The 21442-nt window shown below is 46.4% G+C and overlaps 1 protein-coding gene across 1 annotated transcript; it reads left to right on the top strand.

The window, feature by feature from the left end:
• The first annotated feature begins 12968 nt into the window (after positions 1 to 12968).
• Positions 12969 to 14006, top strand: LOC100357230 (GTP-binding nuclear protein Ran). Its single transcript, XM_008262366.5, has one exon. The coding sequence runs from the start codon at positions 13348 to 13350 to the stop codon at positions 13732 to 13734; it is 387 nt and encodes a 128-aa protein (XP_008260588.4). The 5' UTR covers positions 12969 to 13347; the 3' UTR covers positions 13735 to 14006.
• Positions 14007 to 21442: the final 7436 nt, after the last annotated feature.

Genomic DNA, 21442 nt, shown 5'->3' with positions numbered 1-21442 from the left:
TGGTCCAAGTTAAAACTGGATTTTTTTTTCCCTAAACATTTGCTGCCCCCACGTGTTCCTTTAGAAAACTGAGTGTCAAAGCATGATCTTGTTCACTTAGCACCTCCTGTGACGCATTGAGTACAATCAAAGAAACACCCTTGTCAGTCTAGAAAGACTAGGGATGTGGCAGGGGAAGGGCGAGAGTCTGGGCTTTTGCCATAGACTGCCCGGGTGGTCCCCCGTCAGACCATGACCTGTCTTTATTTCTTCAAACTTGAAACGGGTGGCAGGGTGGTCTAAGGCCCCATCTAGCTCTAACATTCAGCCATTCTCATGGAGGACAATACAAGAGAAGTAGGAAAATCCAGTTATTCCCTTTCTGGCTAAGTCATCAATTTGGAGGCGTGCCAAGACTCATGAATGAATTTCCTGTTTCGTCACTGGAATCCATTACCTCGGTCCTCTGCCATCTCGACAAACCTGCTTCTCAGTGTCTGGGTAGCACTGAGCCTCAAGAGAACAGAAGGAATTCATTTTCCTTAATGCCCAACAATTATGCAGTGCACTGCTTTTGACTTCAAAATTAAAATCATCTTCTGTGCCTATGGTATTTATCGGTAATACATACTTCTATAGCTCTGACTCATTCTGTTTTAACTTTTAATGTTTATTTTTAAATTTATTTTCATCTACTTGAAAGGCAGAGCAACATACAGAGAAAGCCTCATCCACCTGTTCCCTCCTCAAATGCCTGCAATGGTCAGGGTTGCGTCAGGCTGAAGTCAGGAGCCAGGAACTCCACCCATCTCCCTCGTGGGTGGCAGGGGCACAGCCACTTGAGCCACCATCTGTGGCCTCCCAGGATGTACTAGCAGAGAGTTCTATCAGAAGCGGTGGAACCAGGGCTCAGACTGGCACTCCGTTATGGGATGTGAGTGTTGCTTACCCAGCTGCGCCCCAACACCTGCCCCTAATTCTCCTATTAAACTTTATTTATTGGGACCAGTGCTGGTAAAACCTCCACCTGCAGTGCCAGCATTCTGTATGGGTGCTGGTTTGAGTCCCGGCTGCTCCACTTCTGATCCAGCTCTCTGCTATGGCCTGGGAAAGCAGCAGAAGATGGCCCAAGTCCTTGGGCCCCTGCACCTGCGTGGGAAACCCAGAAGCAGCTCCTGGTTCCTGGCTTCAGATCGGCCCACCTCTGCTGATCAGCCCAGCTCTGACTGTTACAACCATTTGGGGAGTGAACCAGCCCATGGAAGACCTCTCTCTCTCTGCTTCTGCCTTTCTCTAACTTTGCCTTTCAGATAAATAAATCTTTTAAAAATTATTTGAGTAGCAGAAAGACAGAGACAGAGTGTGTGTACCCTCATCCACTGGTTCATTTCCTAAACACCTTCTACAGGCTAGGAGTGAGTAGGGGCTAAGGCCAGGAGCCAGGATTAAAATCCAGGCCTCCCATATGGGTGGCAGGGATCTAACTTAACTACTTGATCCACCAGTGCTGTCTCCTAGAATCAGTAGGAAGCTGGAGTCAGCAGCCAGAGGCGGGTGTTCTGATCCATGTACTTCCGTATGGGATGCAGACATCTCAACAAGTGTCTTCCCTGTGAGGCCAAACACCTGCCTTGGCTAGTTCTTACATCTTTAATGCAACAGTTGCTTTCTTGCCTCACAAGGGTACTTCAAAAAACTTATAGAAAACGGGATTAAGAGACAGATTTGTTTCAGTACTTAAAAAGAAAAAAAACTGAAATCCATACATATAAGGGCTCTTCAAAAATTGCATGGGAAATACATATTATAAAAAAAATCTACACTTGGGTTTCAAAATTTTTAGCACCCAAATAAACTAGTCTTTTTATTGTTTTTGTTTTTAAGATTTATTTATTTGAAAAGTGGAGTTATAGAAAGAGGGAGGGAGAGACAGAGAGAAGTCTTCCATCTGCTGGTTCACTCCTCGAATGGCTACAATGGTTGGGGCTGGGCCAGGCCGAAGCCAGGAGCCAAGAGCTTCTTTCAGGTCTTCCATGTGGATGCAGGGTCCAAACCACTTGGGCCATGTTCTGGTGTTTTTCCCAGGCCATAGCAGAGAGCTGAATGGGAAGTGGAACAGTCAGAACTCAAACCAATGCCTATATGGGATAGTGGCACAGCAGGTGGCAGCTTAACCTGCTACAGCACAGCACTGACCCCAAAACTTTTCTTTTAAAAAATATTTATTTATTTGGAGGAGAGAATGACACCTAGAGAAGAGAGAGAGAAACCATCCATCTACTGATTCACTCCCCAAATGACAACAGCCAGAGCCGGGCCAGGCTGAAGCCCGGAATCCAGAGTTCCACACAGGTCTCCTACACGGGTGTTGGGGGTCCAAGCACCTGGGCCATCTTCCCCTGCTTTCCCAGGTGCACTAGTAGAGAGCTGGACCAGAAGCAGAGCAGCTGGGACACAAACTGACTCTCTGATAAGGGATGCCAGCATTACAGGCAACAGATTACCTTGCTGTGCCACACGCTGGCCCCCTAAGCTTGTCTTTTAATTCCATTTTCCCTGTACTTCCTTGGTAACAGCACTCACATTTTGTTCAGTTACATGACAGTATGTGTTTTTGAAAAGCACTGGGTCCTTCCCTTGTCCAAAAGGATGAACCTTGATTCATCTAGGAGTTACTCTGTTCATTGGCTAGCTTTCAACCTCACTGTTAATCAGTATCTTCTGGGGAACTCTATGAAAATACTGATATCCAAGCCTTCGTTAAGATTCAGTTTTAATCGGCATGGTCCCTGACAGTTTTTGAACTCTCCAAATGATGCTAATGTGCACCCTGGGTTATGAATTACTTACCTAAGCCAATGATAATCAGTCCTTTCCCATCTCTGGTGACTGGTTTAGGGATGAGCACATGCTGCAATTTTTAGCCAGTGGAATACAAAGGATGTCTTACTAGAAGTGGAGCTTCTGGGTGTTTTTCCCTTTTTTTAGATTTACTTATTTGAAAGTCAGAGTTACACAGAGAGAGGAAGAGATGGGGTGAGGTGAGGGGGATCTTCCATTCACTGGTTCACTCTCCAAATGGCCACAATGCCTAGGGCTGGGCCAGGCCAAAGCTAGGAATCAGGAGCTTCTTCTGGATCTCCCACATGAGTGGCAGGGGCCCAAACAGTTGGGCCACCTTCCACTGTTTTCACCCATACCATTAGCAGGGAGCTGGATTGAAAGTGGAGCTACTGGGACACGAACTGGCACCCATATGGAATGCCAGCATTGCAGGCAGTAACTTTACCGGTCATGTCACAACCCTGACCCCTAGTTTTCCTCAGTCTAAAAAAGGAACAGAAGATAAAGTAATGTCCTTATTTTCTCTCCCAGGTTCTGGTTATCAAGTAAGGATATAAGGGATGTGATATCTGGAGCTGCTGCAGCCATCTGATGACCATGAAGGAAGCTCTCATAGGGCAAAGTTAAAAGAAAAGAATTTCTGTCCTCTTATGGTCCGGTAACTGCACGATTAGTCAGTAAATGAGGTATAGTTGGAACCAAATCATCCTGATAAAAAATGCTAGAAGTTCTAGAAGAGGAAGCAGGAACACATGATTTTAATTGAGTTCCTTAAACTATGTCCACTGAATCCATGGGATCCTTTGGGATTTTGCTACATGCTACAGGGGCATTTTATAGGTGGGATTTGTGTGTGTGTGTGTGTGTGTGTGTGTGTTGTGTATCTTTACATAGTGAAATGTGTGAGGACACAAGTCTAGAAAATTATTCCTTTTGCAGCCAGCATTGTGGTACAGTAGGTTAAGCTACACCGGCATCCCATATGAGCAACAGTTCTAGTTCAAGTCCTAGCTGCTCCACTTCCAATCCAGTTCCCTGCTAATATGCCTGGGAAGGCAGTGGAATACAGCTCAAGTGCCTGGGCCCCTGCCACCCACAAGGGAAACCAGGTTGGAGTTAAGGCCTCCTGGCTTTGACCTGGCCCAGCCCCACCACTGCAGCCATTTGGGGAGTGAACTAGCAGCAGATGGACAAGCTCTCTCTAATTCTGCCTTTCAAATACATAAGTAAATCTTTTTTTTAAAAAAAAAGGAATATTAATCCTTCCATTTCTGTCTTCAAAGTAAAGCAGTTCATTTATTTGCAAACCTATCACAAGGACTGGGGCAGAGATAAGCTACAAGTGAAAAATTTCCAGTTCATTTGGATAAGATTAAGCCTAAAAAGGAAAGAGATTAGAATTAATACAAACTTAATCCCTAAATTGCCATAATATGTACAATATTTAATGTTATTTTTACTGCCATCATCTTCCATCTGATTACCAGTGATATAAAGATTATTACCATTTGCCAGGAATATGTAACTCATTAAACTTTTACTATCACAGCAGGGTCTTCTTATTGTTCGTTAACACTTAGCTTTAGTAGCTCATTTGTTTGAAATTTCTGTGCTTGGATGTTTCTTTTCTTTCTCATTTTTTTAGAGATTTATTTTATTTATTTGAAAGGCAGAGTTGGGGGGAGATAGAGGGATCTTCCATCTGCTGGTTCACTTCCCAAATGGCTGCAATGGCTAGGGCTGTGCCAGACTGAAGCCAGGAGCCAGGAGCCTCATCCAAATTTCCCACATGGGTGTAGGGGTCTAAGCACTTGGACCATCTGCCACTGCTTTCCCAGGCCAGTTGCAGGGAGCTGGATCAGAAGTGGAGCAGCCGGGACTTGAACCAGCACCTACATGGAATGGTGACATCACAGGCAGCTGCTTTTCCTGCTATGCCACAGCATCTGCCACGTGTTTTGTTTGTTTGCTTGTTTTTTAAAGGAGAGCTTTCGAGACCTTCTTTTCTACTCTTAGCTTGGGTTGTTGTGCTGTGAAATCCTTTCACACTTTCCTTCTGTTTCACTCTTTGCCCACAGGAATCGTTAGTACCACAGACTCTAAGTCACACTCATTTTATCAACCTTATTTTGAATATCATGTATTCATTCCAGAATATTCATATAACAGGACACTTTATCTGACAAAACAATGGGATTAGTGGTTTTTCCTCCAGTTGCTAGGAGGAACTTCATTTTAGTCTTCAGAATTCTTGTGTTTTCTGAGCATAGCAGTGTATTAGTAAAGCATGGGTCTTGTGAGTCATATGCACAAGTACCTAGACTTAAATATGTGCACATACCTAAAGCAGGTGTCACTTTTATCCTGGTAGCCATCCATTATAACGTGCAACTTAAAAATTCAAAGCCCCAAAGGCAGGATATGCAACATTTCAGGTCAACCTGTATGGGCTTTGAAACACTTTTTTCCCATTACTAGATGGCCTAATAGTTAACTGAATAAAAAACAGATTGAGAGTGTAGAAAAGATGCATGTATCCTCACCTAAATAAAGAACCCATTATTCAACTTCTTTTTGTCTACCAAGAAACCAAAGCCATCTAGTGGACATTATCATTACTGACTATGACCAAAACCGGCTGGGGAGAGCCGGTTTTGAGTGTCCCTGTGTCCTTAGAATGAGCTGCCCAGACACAGGTATGAAGTCACTGTCATCATCACAGCCGAGTCCAGGCTGGTGGAAGAGCAGGGGACCAGGCCTCTGTGCTATTTTTTTTTTTCTATCATGGTTCTGTCATTTCGGCAATGGTTCCCAAATGTCAGCCCATGTTCCACCTCTATGCTGCTCTTGCTAGAGGCGTGTGGCTGGCTTACATATGTACCATATACATCCTTCGCAAAATAAAGAAGCAGCACACATAGTGAAATGCTCACATGCTTGGGAATGCTGATGGGTTTTCTGAGTGGCATGTGACTGGAATTGGAAGAACAGGATTCCAGGGTCAGCCACAAACAGGCCAGAGGACCTTGGGCAAGTTTCTTCTTGTAACCGGGTCACATTTGCTGATCTGTAGTGCAAGAGGAGAGGACGGGTCCCAGTGATCTCTGAGGCCCGTTCCAGTTCTCAGAGCCCCTTGAATCAGATCCACACATCTGTCAGCTGAGTTTCCAAACACGGCCTAGAAACGGTGATTCTACAAATGAAACATGCAGCTAAGAAACCATGGTCATGAGACCTGAAGACGTCATTGAATGTCTTCCTATTTTGTCACTTTCAGATGGAACTCGGGTAAACAATTCCATCCACATGTGCATAATCCTGTTTTAAAGTGATCATTCTCATTTGGCAAAACATATTCACTCATGCGTATCTCACTGTAAACCTGAACTTATAAAATCCAAATAATTTCTGTCTGGTATAGAGAAAATATATCCCTTAATCACGTTACTGGCTTCAATTAAGAGAACTATATGAATACATGCCAATAATATTCAAGAATATCATAAACATTATGATACTTCCTTAGGGGAACTGAATCATACAATCCTTGAATGGATTGCATACAATAATCTTTACACTCAGGTCATTATTGTGAGATTAAAAATGTTTTATAATGTTATTTACTGCCTATAAAATCCTCTAAATATATAATGATACTGCATTTGGACATTTCAATGCACAAAAATCAGATAAAAAGTACTTTAAGTCATAGACACCAGGGCCTACAAAACCACAAGTAGTTGGGCAGCCCTTCATTTAATGCCTTTTTATGCAGAGCAAAGGTAAACATCACCAGCAAATTTAGAATCTCTGCTGTTTACCAAAGTCTCTGCAGAGTTGGTCATTTTCCTTGGTAGCTTTATTGTAATACCTTGTGGGGAGCAGCTCGGACTAGACTGTTACTGGAATTAAGACTTATTCTATGCACCTGCTCTCCCACAATATGGCGCTGGGAGAGAAGAAAACAGCTTCTACACAGCTGCCTCCAGTTCAGCCAATAAACTGTAGGACTTGCTCCTGATTGGAGGAGAGCAGCGTGCTCGGCGTGTGGGCAGCCGAGTTGGGATTGGCGGAGGAGGACTATAAAGGAGGAGAGAGACGGCATGCACCAGGAACATCTAAGGGGAACATCTAAGGGAACACCTGTGCAGCCCCCGAGAGAGCCGGCCGGCGGTGTGCTGCTCCCCTGCGGAAGTGGGGAAAGTGGCAGGGGGAACCGCCCTTCCACGGAGGTGGAAGGGACAGTAGCCAACCCGGGAAGAACCAGCAGCAAACCCGGGGAGGGCCGAGCAGACGAAAGAACAGCGCAGGGTCCTGTGTCGTTCCTCCACGAAGAGGGGGAGCGACATAATGGTGCCATGACTCGGATATGAAGCCTATGCAGGGTTTTGTGTCGTTCCTCCATGAAGAGGGGGAGCGACAATACCTAAGAATCCTCAATGTCTGATTTTTACGAATTTCATCTAGAGGCCTGATTTTTGGCACAGTAGGTTAAGCTGCTGCCCGGGACACTGGCTTCCCATATGAGCACTGGTTCAAGTCCCAGCTGCTCCATTTCCAAGCCAGCTCCTCATTAATGGCCTGGGAAAGCAGCAGATGAGGCCCAAGTGGGTGGGCCTCTTCCACCCATGTAGGAGACACCAGTGGGGTTTGAGGCTCCTGACTTCAGCCTGGCCCAGCCCTGGGCTTTGCAGCCATTTGGGGAGTGAACCAGTAGATGGAAGATTTCTCTTTCGCTTTCTCTGTAACTCTGCATTTCCTTCCTTCCTTCCTTCCTTCCTTCTCTCTCTCTCTCTCTCTCTCTCTCTCTCTCTTTCTTTCTTTCAGATTTATGTATTTTTGGCCGGCACCGCGGCTCACTAGGCTAATCCTCCACCTTGCGGCGCCGGCACACCAGGTTCTAGTCCCGGTTGGGGCACTGGACTCTGTCCTGGTTGCCCCTCTTCCAGGCCAGCTCTCTGCTGTGGCCCGGGAGTGCAGTGGAGGATGGCCCAAGTGCTTGGGCCCTGCACCTGCATGGGAGACCAGGAGAAGCACCTGGCTCCTGGCTTCGGATCAGCGCAGTGCGCCAGCCGCAGCGCGCCAGCCGTGGCGGCCATTGGAGGGTGAACCAACGGCAAAAGGAAGACCTTTCTCTCTGTCTCTCTCTCTCACTATCCACTCTGCCTGTCAAAATAACAACAACAAAAAAAGATTTATGTATTTATTTAAGAGGCAAAGTTACAGGCAGAGAAGGAAAGACACAGAGAGAGAGAGGTCTTCATCCACTGGTTCACTCCCTAGATGGCCACAACAGCCAGAGCTGATCCGAAGCCAGGGTCCAGGAGTTCCTTCTGGGTCTCTGCATTTCAAATAAAATAAAATAAATCTGTTTAAAAATTTATTTCAACTAATCCTTTTTGCAAGGATTTGTTTATTTTTAAATGTGTGTTGTGTTCATTTATTTATTTGAAAGAGACACAGAGAGAGAAGGAGAAGGAGAGAGAGAGATCTTACATCTGCTGGTTCACTCCCCAAATGGCTGCAACTGCTAGGGCTGTTCCAGGCTGAAGCCAGGAGCCAGCAGCTTCTTCTGGGTCTCCCACGTGGATGCAGGGGCCCACGCACTTGGGCCATCTTCCGCTGCTTTCTCAGGCACATTAGCAGGGAGTTGGATCAGAAGTAGAGCAGCCGGGACTCGAAGCGGCACTCATATGGGATGCTGGTACTGCAGGCAGAAGCTCAACCTTCTATGCCACAGCACTGGCCCCTTTGCAGGGGTTTACATGTATTTTTTCTTGTTCTTTTTAAGTGAGGTGCAGAGAACTGCTGGGAACTGGTTTTGCACAGTGACTTCCTCATTCTTAGTAACCATCTCCAAGTGTGGCAACGGGGGACAGTTCTTCGGTGATTCAGCAAACACTCCTGTACTGGGCACTGTTATAGGTTTTGAAGCTAAAACAACGAGGAAAAAAAGAAGCCCCCCCCCCTTGGAGGGAGGAAAACAATGAATAAGGTAAATAAGTAAAATATAACATACAGTATATTGGAGAATGGCAGGGGCTAAATGAAGAAAGGAAGTTTGAAGCACTGATGGGGATGGCTTGAATCTAGATAGGGACATCCCAACGATAAGGGGACATGTGTGTCACCAGAAAAATATTTCAGGCAGAGAAACCATCAAGTACAAAGGCCCTGAGGCACAACCTTGAATGGCGTGCGTGGTAGACGTAAATGAGCAAGGGAAAGAGCAGTGCCGGTTGAAGCCAGAACCGAGAAACAGTGGGGGCTGGGGCTGGAGGTGTCCCCAGTGACAGCACCGTGAGACTCGGGAGGGACTTCAGCTTCTCCTCCGGGAAAGCAGAGCCTTTGCAGGGGCTAGCCTTTGCCTAGGAACCACAGGACCTGATGCATGTGTTAGCAGAGTCGCTGTGCCTGGACACGACCTGATGCATATGTTAGCAGAGTCGCTGTGGCTGCTGTGCCCTGTCGGGGGACACATTTGGAGGTTGTGGCAATTACCAGGGGTCTGATGAATACCTTGAGAGAGCTCACATATGAACAGGGCAGAGGCCCGAGGCAGCCTGGGCTTCTCTACCTGGTTTAGAGGTAGGGAGATGACACACACCCGAGAAAGAATGACTTAAGAGGAGGAGGAAAAGCACTCAGCATGGACCCTGGGAGCCAATTTCCAGGAAGAAGGAGTGGGCCACTGAGTCTAATGCTGCTGCTTTAGGCTTTAGCCACACAGAGGCCTGTGCAGTGGTAGAACCAGCAGGGATGCTGGACTAAGAGTTTTAGCCAAACTTACCATGTAATACCTGGGTACTGTTGGGTAAGCATTCACTTATGCCTTTGTCCTTCAGCGTTCTTATTGGTAAAACAGGTGTGATAAGGCCTACCTCAGGGTGCTGAGGTTTTAAAGAGGTGATATTAGTAAAGTCTACATTAGCTGGCACCGCAGCTCACTAGGCTAATCCTCCGCCTGCGGCACCGGCACACTGGGTTTTAGTCCCAGTTGGGGCGCCGGATTCTGTCCTGGTTGCCCCTCTTCCAGGCCAGCTCTCTGCTGTGGCCAGGGAGTGCAGTGGAGGATGGCCCAGGTCCTTGGGCCCTGCACCTGCATGGGAGACCAGGAGAAGCACCTGGCTCCTGGCTTCGGATCAGCGTGGTGCGCCGGCCGCAGCGGCCATTGGAGGGTGAACCAACGGCAAAGGAAGACCTTTCTCTCTGTCTCTCTCTCTCTCTCTCTCTCTCTCTCACTGTCCACTCTGCCTGTCCAAAAGAAAAGAAAAAGAAAGTCTACATTGGTGTGGCAAAGCTGACACAAATACCAGAGGCTGGGCAGCTTCCATCACAGAAATGTTTTGCCTCACAGTTCTGGAGGCTGGGTGCCTAGGGTCAAGATGCTGCCCAGGTTGCTCTATGGGGAGGCTGCTCCTCCTGGTTGATTGACAGCGGCCTCCTGCCTGTGTCCTCACATGGCATTTCCTGTGCGTGCATGCAGAGGACCAGGGTGATCTCTCTGAGCAGTCTCTGTCCTTTCTTACAAGGACATTCATTGGTCCTATCAGATAAGGGCCCAACCCTATGACCTCATAGACTTTTATTACCTCCTGGAAGGCCCTGTCTACCAATACAGCCATGTTGGAGGCTCAAGCTCTGAATTCCATGAGGGGACAGCATTCAGCCCATATCAAAACCCCCAGCATTTCTCAAAGCTCAAAAACTGTGAATCCATCCCTCAATTACTCTATTGTTGCTTGCTATAACCACTTCAAGGCTTTTGTTAGTTTTACGGTTTAAAGCACAATATAAAATAAAATGCACATTAAATTCTCATCCATATGTATATTTAAAAATATCTAACTCATCTAAGCAAGATTTAATTAGCCTTTTACAAAGGAACTTAACTTTTAAGACTCAAGTTGGCCAACACTGCCATCTACTGGAATTTTGTCCAAGTTCAATTGTTGGGCTTTACTCTGGGTCATTAACAGATTCTTACATGCTGTTATGATTATTTTTCTGATAGATGTGAAAATGCATGGTTTTGTTTTTAATTTCATCCTAAAATCAATATTTTAAGAAACACACAAAGATCCTAACACAACAGATTTAGCTTCTTCCTACAACTGAGATTTTTTTTTTAATTTTTGAAAGGCAGGGTGAAAAGAAGAGTAAGAGGGGGCAAGGGAGAGAGTGAGACACAGAGATCTCAGATCCTCTAGTTCATTCCTAAAATGCCTGCAACAGCTGAGGCTGGGCCAGGCTGAAGCCAGGAGTCTGGGAACTCCACTCGGGTCTCCCACACGGGTGGCAGGGGCTCAAGTACTCGGGCCACCTTCCACTGCCTTACCAGGCACATTATCTGGGAGCTGGATCAGAAACAGAGCAGCTGGGACTTGAACTGGTGCTCTGCTAGGGGCTGCTGGCAACACAGGTGGTGGCTTAACTTGCTACACTGCAACACCAGCCCCTGGGATTCATTTCAGATCTGACAAATGCTAAGTGGTGGGCACGGAGGTGGAAAGGAAAACTGGCTTCTGGAGATGACTTGGTTCTCAGCAGTCTCAACTATGAAATGTCTGGTGTCCCAGCTCACGCAATCCAGGAATAAAGAGAATCCGTCAGTAGGCTGGTCGAGGACAGTGAAAGTTTCAGATCTCGAGTTAAGGACTCTTACCTGCTGACTGCATGGACCAAGTCCCAACACCGCAGAGCTGCTTTCGACGGCTGTATGACAAGGGGAAGGGTCTCAGCCTCAGGAGAGAAGCACAACTGATGTGGCCGAATGGCACCCTGATGACACTGCTGTGAGAGGAACAGACAGACATCTTACTTTGCTGAAAGAAATGTGAGCTATGAAACTGACCCACACGTCTATGACCCCACTGTGAAATATATCCAAATAGACGTGTGTGCGCCCTTTAACCCAGTGATTCCACCTGGTGCTGATTCTATGGTCGGAGCTGCAAGTGTATGAAATGATGGAAATGCGTATAGTGTGTAATGTTCGTGACAGCAAAGATTGGAAAAACGTAAATGCTGTCAATAAGACACTGTTTAAATAAGTCATGCTACCGTCATATAAAGGAATATTATTCAGTCATTAAAAGAACAAGGCAGTGTTCTGTGATCTCTTATCGATTAATTTCCAAAACATATTGTTAAAGAAAAAAAAAAACCCAGTAGCTGTTCTGGAGGGAAAACTGTTTGTCGGTGGTGGCTTTGATGGTTCTCATGCCATCAGCTGTGTGGAGATGTATGATCCGGCCAGAAACGAGTGGAAGATGATGGGAAACATGACTTCACCAAGGAGCAACGCTGGGATCGCAACTGTGGGAAACACCATTTATGCAGTGGGAGGGTTTGATGGCAATGAGTTTCTGAATACGGTGGAAGTCTACAATCTCGAGGCAAATGAGTGGAGCCCCTATACAAAGATCTTCCAGTTTTAACAAACCCTCTGAAACTAACAGGCTTAGTGATGTAATTGTGTTCAGTAGAGGCACATTTGTGAATAAGGAGGGTGGGTGGGAATGGACGTTGCTAAAGGCAACACAGAGCTTTTGCATATTGCATACTTTAACCATGCTGGACATACTTTTCATTTGGAAAGGAGTGCAGAGATGAAGATCTGTTTTGTGTATTTTTAAGATTTCTTTGGTTGTTTTACTTATTGGAAGTTGAATTTGTAAAAAGAATAAACCGAGAATTGATTGGGCAAAAAAAAAAAAAAAAAAAGAAAAGAAAAGAAAGAAAGAAAAAGAAAAAAAAAACAGGTACAAGATACTATGTGTAGTACACATGTCTGTTAGGAATGGTATTATGTTCTCTATGACAGTAAACTCATCACAGTGGTTTAAACTGTTTCTCCTGTAGATAAAAAAAATTTAGGTATAAATAGGCCACGGCTTGTAAGAGGACTCCATGATTCTCAAGACCTAAGTTCCTTCATCTCCTTCTGCCATCCTGAGTAGGTTGTTTCATGGCCTAAAATGACTGCTTAAATGCTTCTTGGCCTTTTGGCTAAGATCAAGTGTAAAATGGCCGCTGAAGCTCCAGTCATCAAGTGTACATTCCAGCCAGCAGAAAGAAGACTTTTGACAAGTGAGACATACACTTGGGCTTCTATTCCGGTATTTAGAACTTAGTTACGGCCCGCGCGGCCCCGCCCCGCCCGCGCGCCGGCGTCAGCTGCGTCTCCGGTATTTGAATTGCGCTTCCGCCATCTTTCCAGCCTCAGTTGGACGGGCGCGGAGACGCTTCTGGAAGAAAACGCCGCGATGGCCGCGCAGGGAGAGCCCCAAGTGCAGTTCAAACTGGTGCTGGTCGGCGACGGCGGCACCGGGAAGACGACCTTCGTGAAGCGCCACCTGACCGGCGAGTTCGAGAAGAACCACGCTGGGCGTCGAGGTGCACCCGCTCGTGTTCCACACCAACCGGGGCCCCATCAAGTTCAACGTCTGGGACACGGCCAGCCAGGAGAAGTTCGGCGGCCTGCGGGGCGGCTACTACATCCAAGCCCAGTGTGCCATCATAATGTTTGATGTGACATCCAGAGTGACCTGCAAGAACGTGCCTAACCGGCATAGAGACCTGGTGCACGTGTGTGAAAACATCCCCATCGTGCTGTGTGGCAACAAAGTGGATATTAAGGACAGGAAAGTTAAGGCGAAGTCCATTGTCATCCACCGAAAGAAGAACCTTCAGTACTATGATATTTCGGCCAAAAGTAACTACAACTTTGAAAAGCCCTTCCTCTGGCTTGCTAGAAAGCGCATTGGAGACCCCAACTTGGAGTTCGTCGCCATGCCCGCTCTTGCCCCACCAGAGGTGGTCATGGACCCAGCCTTGGCAGCGCAGTATGAGCACGACTTAGAGGTTGCTCAGACGACTGCTCTCCCCGACGAGGACGATGACCTGTGAGTGCGTGAAGCTGGAGCCCGGCGTCAGAAGTCTAGTTTTATAGGCAACTGTCCTGTGATGTCAGCGGTGCAGCGTGTGTGCCACTCTTATTACTAGCTAAGCAGAACATGTGCTTCATCTGTGGGTGCTGAAGGAGATGAATGGGCTTCGGAGTGAATGTGGCAGTTAAAAATACCTTCATTTTTTGGACCTCTGCATATTTAGCTGTTTTGGAACGCAGTTGTTTTCTCTCAAGTTTCAAATACAAGACTGCTAACAGTCACATCACAATATTCAGTGGTGGAATCTTGTTTGTTACTGTCATTCCCATTCCTTTTCGTTTAGAATCAGAATAAAGTTGTATTTCAAATATCAAAAAAAAAAAAAAGAACTTAGTTACATAGACACTACTGTTATCTAAAGCAAAGGCTGTGAAATGAATTGTTATTTATTTTATTCAAAAGGCAGAGAGAGAGAGAGAGAGCGAGTTTCCATCCACTGGTTTACTCCCCCAAGTGCCTACAAGAGCCAGGAGGAGTGATCCAAAGCTGGGAGCTCAGAATTCAATCCAGGTCTCCCACATGAGAGTCAAGGACCAGCTACTTGAGCCATCACTGCTGCCTGTCTGTGTAAGCAGGAAGCTGGAATCAAAAAGCAGGAGCTGGGGGGGCCGGCACTGTGGCACAGAGGGTGAAGCTGCGGCCCCCAGTGCTGGCATCCTATATGGGCACCAGTTCATGCCCTGGCTGCCTCACTTCCAGTTCATCTCCCTGCTAATGGCTTGGGGAAAGTAGCAGCAAATGGTACAAGTGCTTGGGCCCCTGCACACATGTGGGAGACCCAGATGAAGCTCCTGACTCCTGGCTTTGGTCTGGCCCAGCCCTGGCCATTGAGGCCAACTGGGGAGTGAACCAATGGATGGAAGATCTGTCTCTTCCTCTCACTCTGTAACTTTTTCAAAATAAACAAATCTTTAAAAACAAAAGAAAAAGCTGGAGCCACACTGATAGGGAATGAAGGAGTCTTAACTGCTAGGCCAGATGTCCACCCCAGAAATGCAGACAGTGAGAATCCCCAAATACAGCAGGATGCTTTTATCAAAGGAATGGGCAGATAGGTGTTGGTGTGTGTGGGGAGGATAAATAATGCGTACATGTTTGTAAAAGTATAGGTTATTTTAGAAATACACAAGAACCTAGTAACAGCGGGTGTCTTTGGAAGGTAGAGACCGTTTTTGCAAATTATCATTCTGTGGCTTTTGAATTTTACAAGTGACCATGTATTTTGTGTAGAAAAAATTATGACGCAAAAATTGACATTTGTCTTTAAGATTTTATATGTGGCTTAAGCTAGAAGTTGCTTTCTCTCCATCACCCTCATTCACATCCAACTTCATTGAAGTATAATTGACAAATAAGAAGTATGTAGATTTCAGACGCAGATGTGGGGTTTTGATATATGGTGTGAAATGATTATCACAAGCAAGCTAATCACCATATCTATCACCTCGCTTAGTTAACATTTTTGTGCATAGTAAGGATGCTTCAGGTCTACTCTCTTTGGCTAAGCATTTCTAGAGGGAATGATGTAGGGAGAAGCAGAAGGAAAGAGCTGGGGAGTCATGACTTGTTCTGATCACAGGGAAGAGAGGAGAGTCAGGCTGACCTGCACCCCATCTGCACCCCCTCCACAGGATGCTGTGACCTCAGCATGTGTTTCTCGGCTGAGATGAGATGGGAGAGGAATTTGTGTGAATGGAGAGAAAAGAAGGACTCGAGGAGGAGAAAGTCCTTTCCAGCTACTGACTTTGTGTTATTATTTCCCTGCACTCTGCTGCTTAGGCTGCTCAATCTATAAACAAGATAATATACAGCTGAACTGTGGAATCTGATATCCCAAACAAACAGCTACAATCGATAGAACACATTTGAATGCTTGGCTCTTCTTTCCTCTAAGAGGAAGGCTGGGGCGCCCAAGAAGTGCGCCAGAGGTCCCTGCTCAGTGCCCTGTAGGGGGTGGGTCATGTGTCTTGAGTGGCAGCCTACAGTGCCGGGTCTGGACTTGCCTGCTACTCCACCTGCTTGCTGATGCCTGAAATTCCTTTAACACAAGATAAAAACCCTCATTCCACAATTTAGAGATAACTGAAAGGCACGTGGCCATGAGGCTGAAATGGCCAGCTCTAGAGTGCCAGAGCACTGACATGGAGCAGGGGTGCAGCAGGCAGCTGCCACTGGGAGTGACAGGGGGTGCAGAGGATGGAGGGTGCCCCCGGGAATGTTATCCCAGAGGAGGGGCCATCTCTGGACTGGTGGGGGAGGGACAGGCAGCCTAAGCCCTTGAGATAGAAAGATGCTCTCATTTAAGGAGAGCTTCTGTGACTCAGAGCAAAGAGGCTTACAGGGAGAAAGCTGCAGTGCTGAGAATGTTCTAGAAGAGCTGTGTTCCATTCCTATGGGAGCAGCCCTTGCCACTGGGATACACATTTTATTTTTATTTTTAAAAAATATTTATTTTATTTATTTGAAAAAGTTACAGAGAAAGGGGGAGAGAGAGAGACAGAGAGAGAGAGAGAGAGAGAGAGAGAGAGGTCTTCCATCCACCGGTTCACTCCCCAGATGGCTGCAAGGGCCAGAGCTATGCTGATCTGAAGTCAGGAACCAGGAGCATCTTCCGGGTCTCCCACGCAGGTTCAGGGGCCCAAGGACTTGGGCCATTTTCCACTGCTTTCCCAGGCCATAGAAGAGAGCTGGATCGGAAGTGGAGCAGCCAGGACTCGAACAGGCACCCATACGGGATGCTGGTGCTTCAAGCCGGGGCTTTAACCCGCTGTGCCACAAGCGCCAGCCCCCTGGGGTACATGTTTTAAACATGATGTAGAATCAGCAATGAAGGCACCTCTAGCAGTAGACCCATGGTCCAGAAAGCTTCCACTGGCCTCTTTAATTTTTTCTCTCCACTGCTTTATTAAGTATATATTCACCCCACAATACAGAATATTTAGACATTTAGTACTGATGTAACTATATATTTATTTTTATTAATCTAAATGCATACTAATTTAGTGGGTTTATTTCATTTCAAAATGGATTTTTAAAAGGATCTAGTAGTTTCTTATAAACTAAACATGGGTAACAGCTTTTTATCCTAGCAGTTACAACACCAGTTAAGATGCCCACATATTGTAGCATATTGGAGTACCTGGGTCTGATACCGTGCTCGGGCTCCTGACTCCAGTTTCCTGTTAATACAGACCCTGGGAGGCAGCAATGGCGGCTCAAGTAATCGGGTCCCTACTACTCATGGAGGAGATCTAGACTGAGTTCCTGGCTCATGGCTTTGACCTGGCCCAGCCTGACCACTGTGGGCATTAGAAAATGAATAAGCAGATGGAAGCACCACCCCACTCCCCATTCTTCAAATAAATAAATAAACTCTACAATTAAACATGTATTTTAGTTGACATATTAATTTAATTAAATATATATGTTTAATATGTTAATATGGCAACTCCACTCCTAGTAGGTTATGTACTCAGAGAGAAATCAAAGCATATGTCCTCAACCAGGCTTGTTAAAAATGTTCAGGGATATATTCAGAATAGCTAGACAATGAAAACAGCCAGTAGGAGTATGGATAAACCAACTGTGGTAAATTCATACACTGAAATATTAAGCAATAAAAAAGGGAAGAACTCTCCATACATACAGCAACAGGCTAAATTTCAAAAATACTATGGAGAGTGAACGGAGCACTACAGAAAAGAGTACATGGTATACATGGTAGGGAAGTGCAAAACCTCCACAGAAATGAAATTAAAAGATAAATTTAGGGGCCAGTTTTGTGGCATAGCAGGTGAAGCCACCACCTGCAATACTGGTATCACGTATGGGTGCTGGTTCATGTCCTGGTTGCTGCACTTCCCATCCAGCTCACTGCTAATGCACCTGGGAAATCAGCAGCAGAGAGGCCCAATGCCTGGGCCCCTGCATGCACATGGGAGACTCAGATGAAGCTCTGATATGGAATGTGGGTATCCCCAGCCCGGTCTCAATGCCTTTCACACTTATCTTTTAATACTATTTTCTATAATCTTTTAATACTATTTTCTACAAACTTTTTGGAGTATACTCGTTCATGTGTATAATATTATTTTTAAGATTTATTTATTTATTTGCAAGTCAAGAGTTACACAGAGAGAGAAGAGCTAGAGAGAGAGAGAGAGAGAGAGAGAGAGAGAGGTCTTCCATCCGCCGGTTCACTCCCCAGATCGCTGCAAGGGCGGGAGCTATGCCGATCTGAAGCCAGGAGCCAGGAGCTTCTTCTGGGTCTCCCACACGGGTGCAGGGACCCAAGGACTTGGTCCATGTTCTACTGCTTTCCCAGGCCATAGCAGAGAGCTGGTTTGGAAGTGGAGCAGCTGGGACTCAAACCGGCACCCATAAGGGATGCCGGCACTGCAGGCGGTGGCTTTACCCACTACGCCACAGCACCGGCCCCATAATAATATATATTTATTTAGCATATCATGCATACAATTCTAGAACAAGGAAAAGCTATCTATGGGCTAACCTGCGGTGGAGACAGGGACGTCCAGAACAATGGCGGCCTCTGAGAGCTGGGAGGGGAGGTGGGCAATGGTTGTAAAAGGGGGGTGTTCTAGAGCTTCCTGAGTGAGCTTGATTTTTAAAGATTATTTGTTTATTTGAAAGGCAGAACAACAGAAAGGAATGGACAGAAAAAGAGAGAGACAGATCTTCAGCTGCTGGTTCACTCCCCAGACGGCTTCAACTATTAGGTCAGCAGGAGGCAGAAGCCAGGATCCAGAAACTCCACCTGGGTGACATGGGTGCAGGAGCTCAAGCACTTGGGCCATCATCCTCTGCTTTCCCAGGCGCTTTAGTAGGGAACTGGATCCGAAGCAGAGTAGCCAGGATTCACACCAGTGTTCCAATTTGGGATGTGGGCGTTGCAAGTGATGGTTTAATGCACTACACCACAATGCTGGCCCCAGTGCAGTATACCTTGATGAGGTTTGCATGTGCAGATATGGAATAGGGCATCACTTGCAACTTACTAACAAACTTGGGAACTGTGCACTTCATTGCAAACAAACACTAAATCAGTACTGAACTCTGACAAGGGATATTTGTGTTGGGAGTACATGGTGAAAGTAAATTATTGGTGCCTGTGACATTTTTTGCAGTGCATCCAGAAAAAGTATATTGGTGAGTGGACGGCAGGATGGACAGATGTGTGACAAAGGAAGCAGAGTGGGATGTTGCTTGGTGAATCTGGTGGGTAAGCATCTAAGCATTTCAATCCTTCAAGCTTCCCTGTGCTCAAAAGCTTTTACAATAAAACATTGGAAAAATCAGTCTTCAACTAGGGGCTTTAATAAAAACCTTGGGCTGTGGCCTGGCATGTCTTTGTAGAGTCCCATGAAGTAAGGGCAGCAGGGTGTAGGGGGAGAGGAACATATCAAGAAAAGGAAATTCTGGGACCTGCCTTGTGGCACAGTGGGTAAAGCCTCTGGCTGCAGCACCTGCATCCCATATAGGCGCCTGATCAAGTCCCAGCTGCTACCTGCTAATGTGCCTGGGAAAGCAGTGGAAGATGGTCCAAATGCTTGGGTCCCTGCACCCATGTGGGAGACCCAGAAGAAACTCCTGACTCCTGACTTTGGCCTGGCCCAGCCCCGGTCACTGTAGCATTTGGGGAATGAATCAGCTGATGGATGATTCTGTCCCTCACTCTCTCTTTCTCCATAACTCTCCATAACTCTCATATTCAAATAGGTAAATCTTGAAAGAAAAAAGAAAAAAAGAGGAAGTTCTGCTCACAAGCAATGGCCCTGTTATTGTGCTCATTGTTTATGCAAAGCTGGCACATAATAGACCCTTGATAAGTGCTTTTTGAATGATTAACACAAATGAATGAATGAATAAGGCATGCCTAAAACCAGTGACTCTGGATACTGCAAAGGAAGGGTCATTCCAACATGAATATTACAGAAACCTCCCAATGGCATATATTTAAGGCCAAAGAATAAATATGTGAAATGATCAGGTCTCAATATTGATTACAAAATACTAACTTTTTATAAAATGTCTATGTATGTCGGGGCTGGTGCTGAGGTTCACTTGGTTAATCCTCCCCCTGCAGTGCCGGCATCCCATATGGGTGCTGGTTCTAGTCCCAGCTGCTCCTTTTCCAGTCCAGCTCTCTGCTGTGGCCCAGGAGTGCAGTTGAGGATGGCCCAAGTGCTTGGGCGCCTGCACCTGCGTGGGAGACCAGGAAGAAGCACCTGGCTCCTGGCTTCAGATCAGCGTAGCTCTGGCCATAGTGGCCATTTTGGGGGTGAACCAACAGAAGGAAGACCTTTCTCTCTGTCTCTCTCTCTCACTATTTAACTTTATCTGTCAAATAAAAAAATAATAAAATGTCTATGTATGTCTTTTGCCAATTTTTAAATATTTATTTGATAGGCAAAGCAAGAAAGAGAGAGAGATGGAGAGAGAGAGATTGAGATGGAGAGAGAGACCTTTCCGTATGTTGATTCACTCCCCAAATGCTCCCAACAGATGGGGCTGGATCACACCAGAGTCAGGAGAGCTAGGAACCCCATTAGAGTCTCCATGTAAGTGGCATGGCCATGAGTACTCAAGTCTCTCCAAGGGTGCCCTCCAATGGTGTCCATTAGCAGGAAGCTTGATTAGAAGCAGAGGCAGAACTCAAATGCACGCACTCTGAAATGGAATGCGGAAGTCCCAAGCAGCAGCTTACCCAGTGCACTACACCTCCTGTCCCAAGACTAGCTTCCTGACTTTGCAATTTGCATCCTCTTTGATCATGACACACACACTGAACCAAATCAGCATTGCTTCTCGGCCTTTTGGCTAAGATCACATGAAGCAAATGATTCTTCCTCTTTTGAGAATCACATTATTAGCGAGGCTTTTGGACACAGCCTTAGGACATTTGGCTAGGACTGGCACATTCTGCTTCAAGGGCCCAACAGTATACATGGTGGTTGAAGAAAGAGTGCTGGAATTCTGTACTCTGCTGGGGCAGAGACAGAGAGAGAGAGAGACAGAGAGATCTTCTATCTGCTGGTTTATTCCCCAAATGGCCACAATAGCTGGGGCAGGGCCAGGCCAAAGCCAGGGGCCCAGGGCTTCTTCCAGGTCTCCCACATGGGTGCAAGGGACTAAGCACTTGGGCCATCTTCCACTGCTTTCTTCAGGTGCATTAGAAGGGAGCTGGATTTCAAGTGGAGCAGCTGGAGTCTGGAACCAGTGCCCATATGGGATGCCAGTGCTGCAGGCAATGGCTTAGCCCACTATACCACCAACATTGGCCTCGAGCTCACAGTTCTTCCCACAAGGTCAGGGCACAGGAAAACTGACTGGTCTGGGGAGTCCAAATCCCCGAGACAGGTTATGGCATGTTGATATAGCATTAGAAGGAAGAGCCTCAATCAGGCCAACTGAGTCTCTGGGATGAGAGCTGGCAAATCCCTAATGCCCTGCCAGTAACAAGAGCCAGCTGGCTCAGCCCTAGAAGCCTGCGGGAGGACGAGGAAGCTGGAGTCCCTGAGGCACGCACTGGCCTGGGTAACAGTGATCTCTGCCTTAATATCATGAAATGCAGGGGCACTGTGGTGCAGCAGGCTAAGCTGCCACCTATGAAGCTGGCATCCCACATCAGAGCCCAGGTTCAGATCCTT

This window comes from Oryctolagus cuniculus, chromosome 5 (assembly GCF_051225735.1).
Source record: "Oryctolagus cuniculus isolate XC-2025 breed Fujian yellow rabbit chromosome 5, ASM5122573v1, whole genome shotgun sequence".
In the NCBI taxonomy this organism is placed as follows: domain Eukaryota; kingdom Metazoa; phylum Chordata; class Mammalia; order Lagomorpha; family Leporidae; genus Oryctolagus; species Oryctolagus cuniculus.
Note: the sequence above shows the minus strand (reverse complement) of the source record. Positions and strands in the feature narration are given on the sequence as shown.

What these genes read in the sequence shown, in the direction of transcription:
- LOC100357230 (XM_008262366.5), top strand. Translation starts at nt 13,348, where the DNA reads ATGTTTGATGTGACATCCAGAGTGACCTGCAAGAACGTGCCTAACCGG.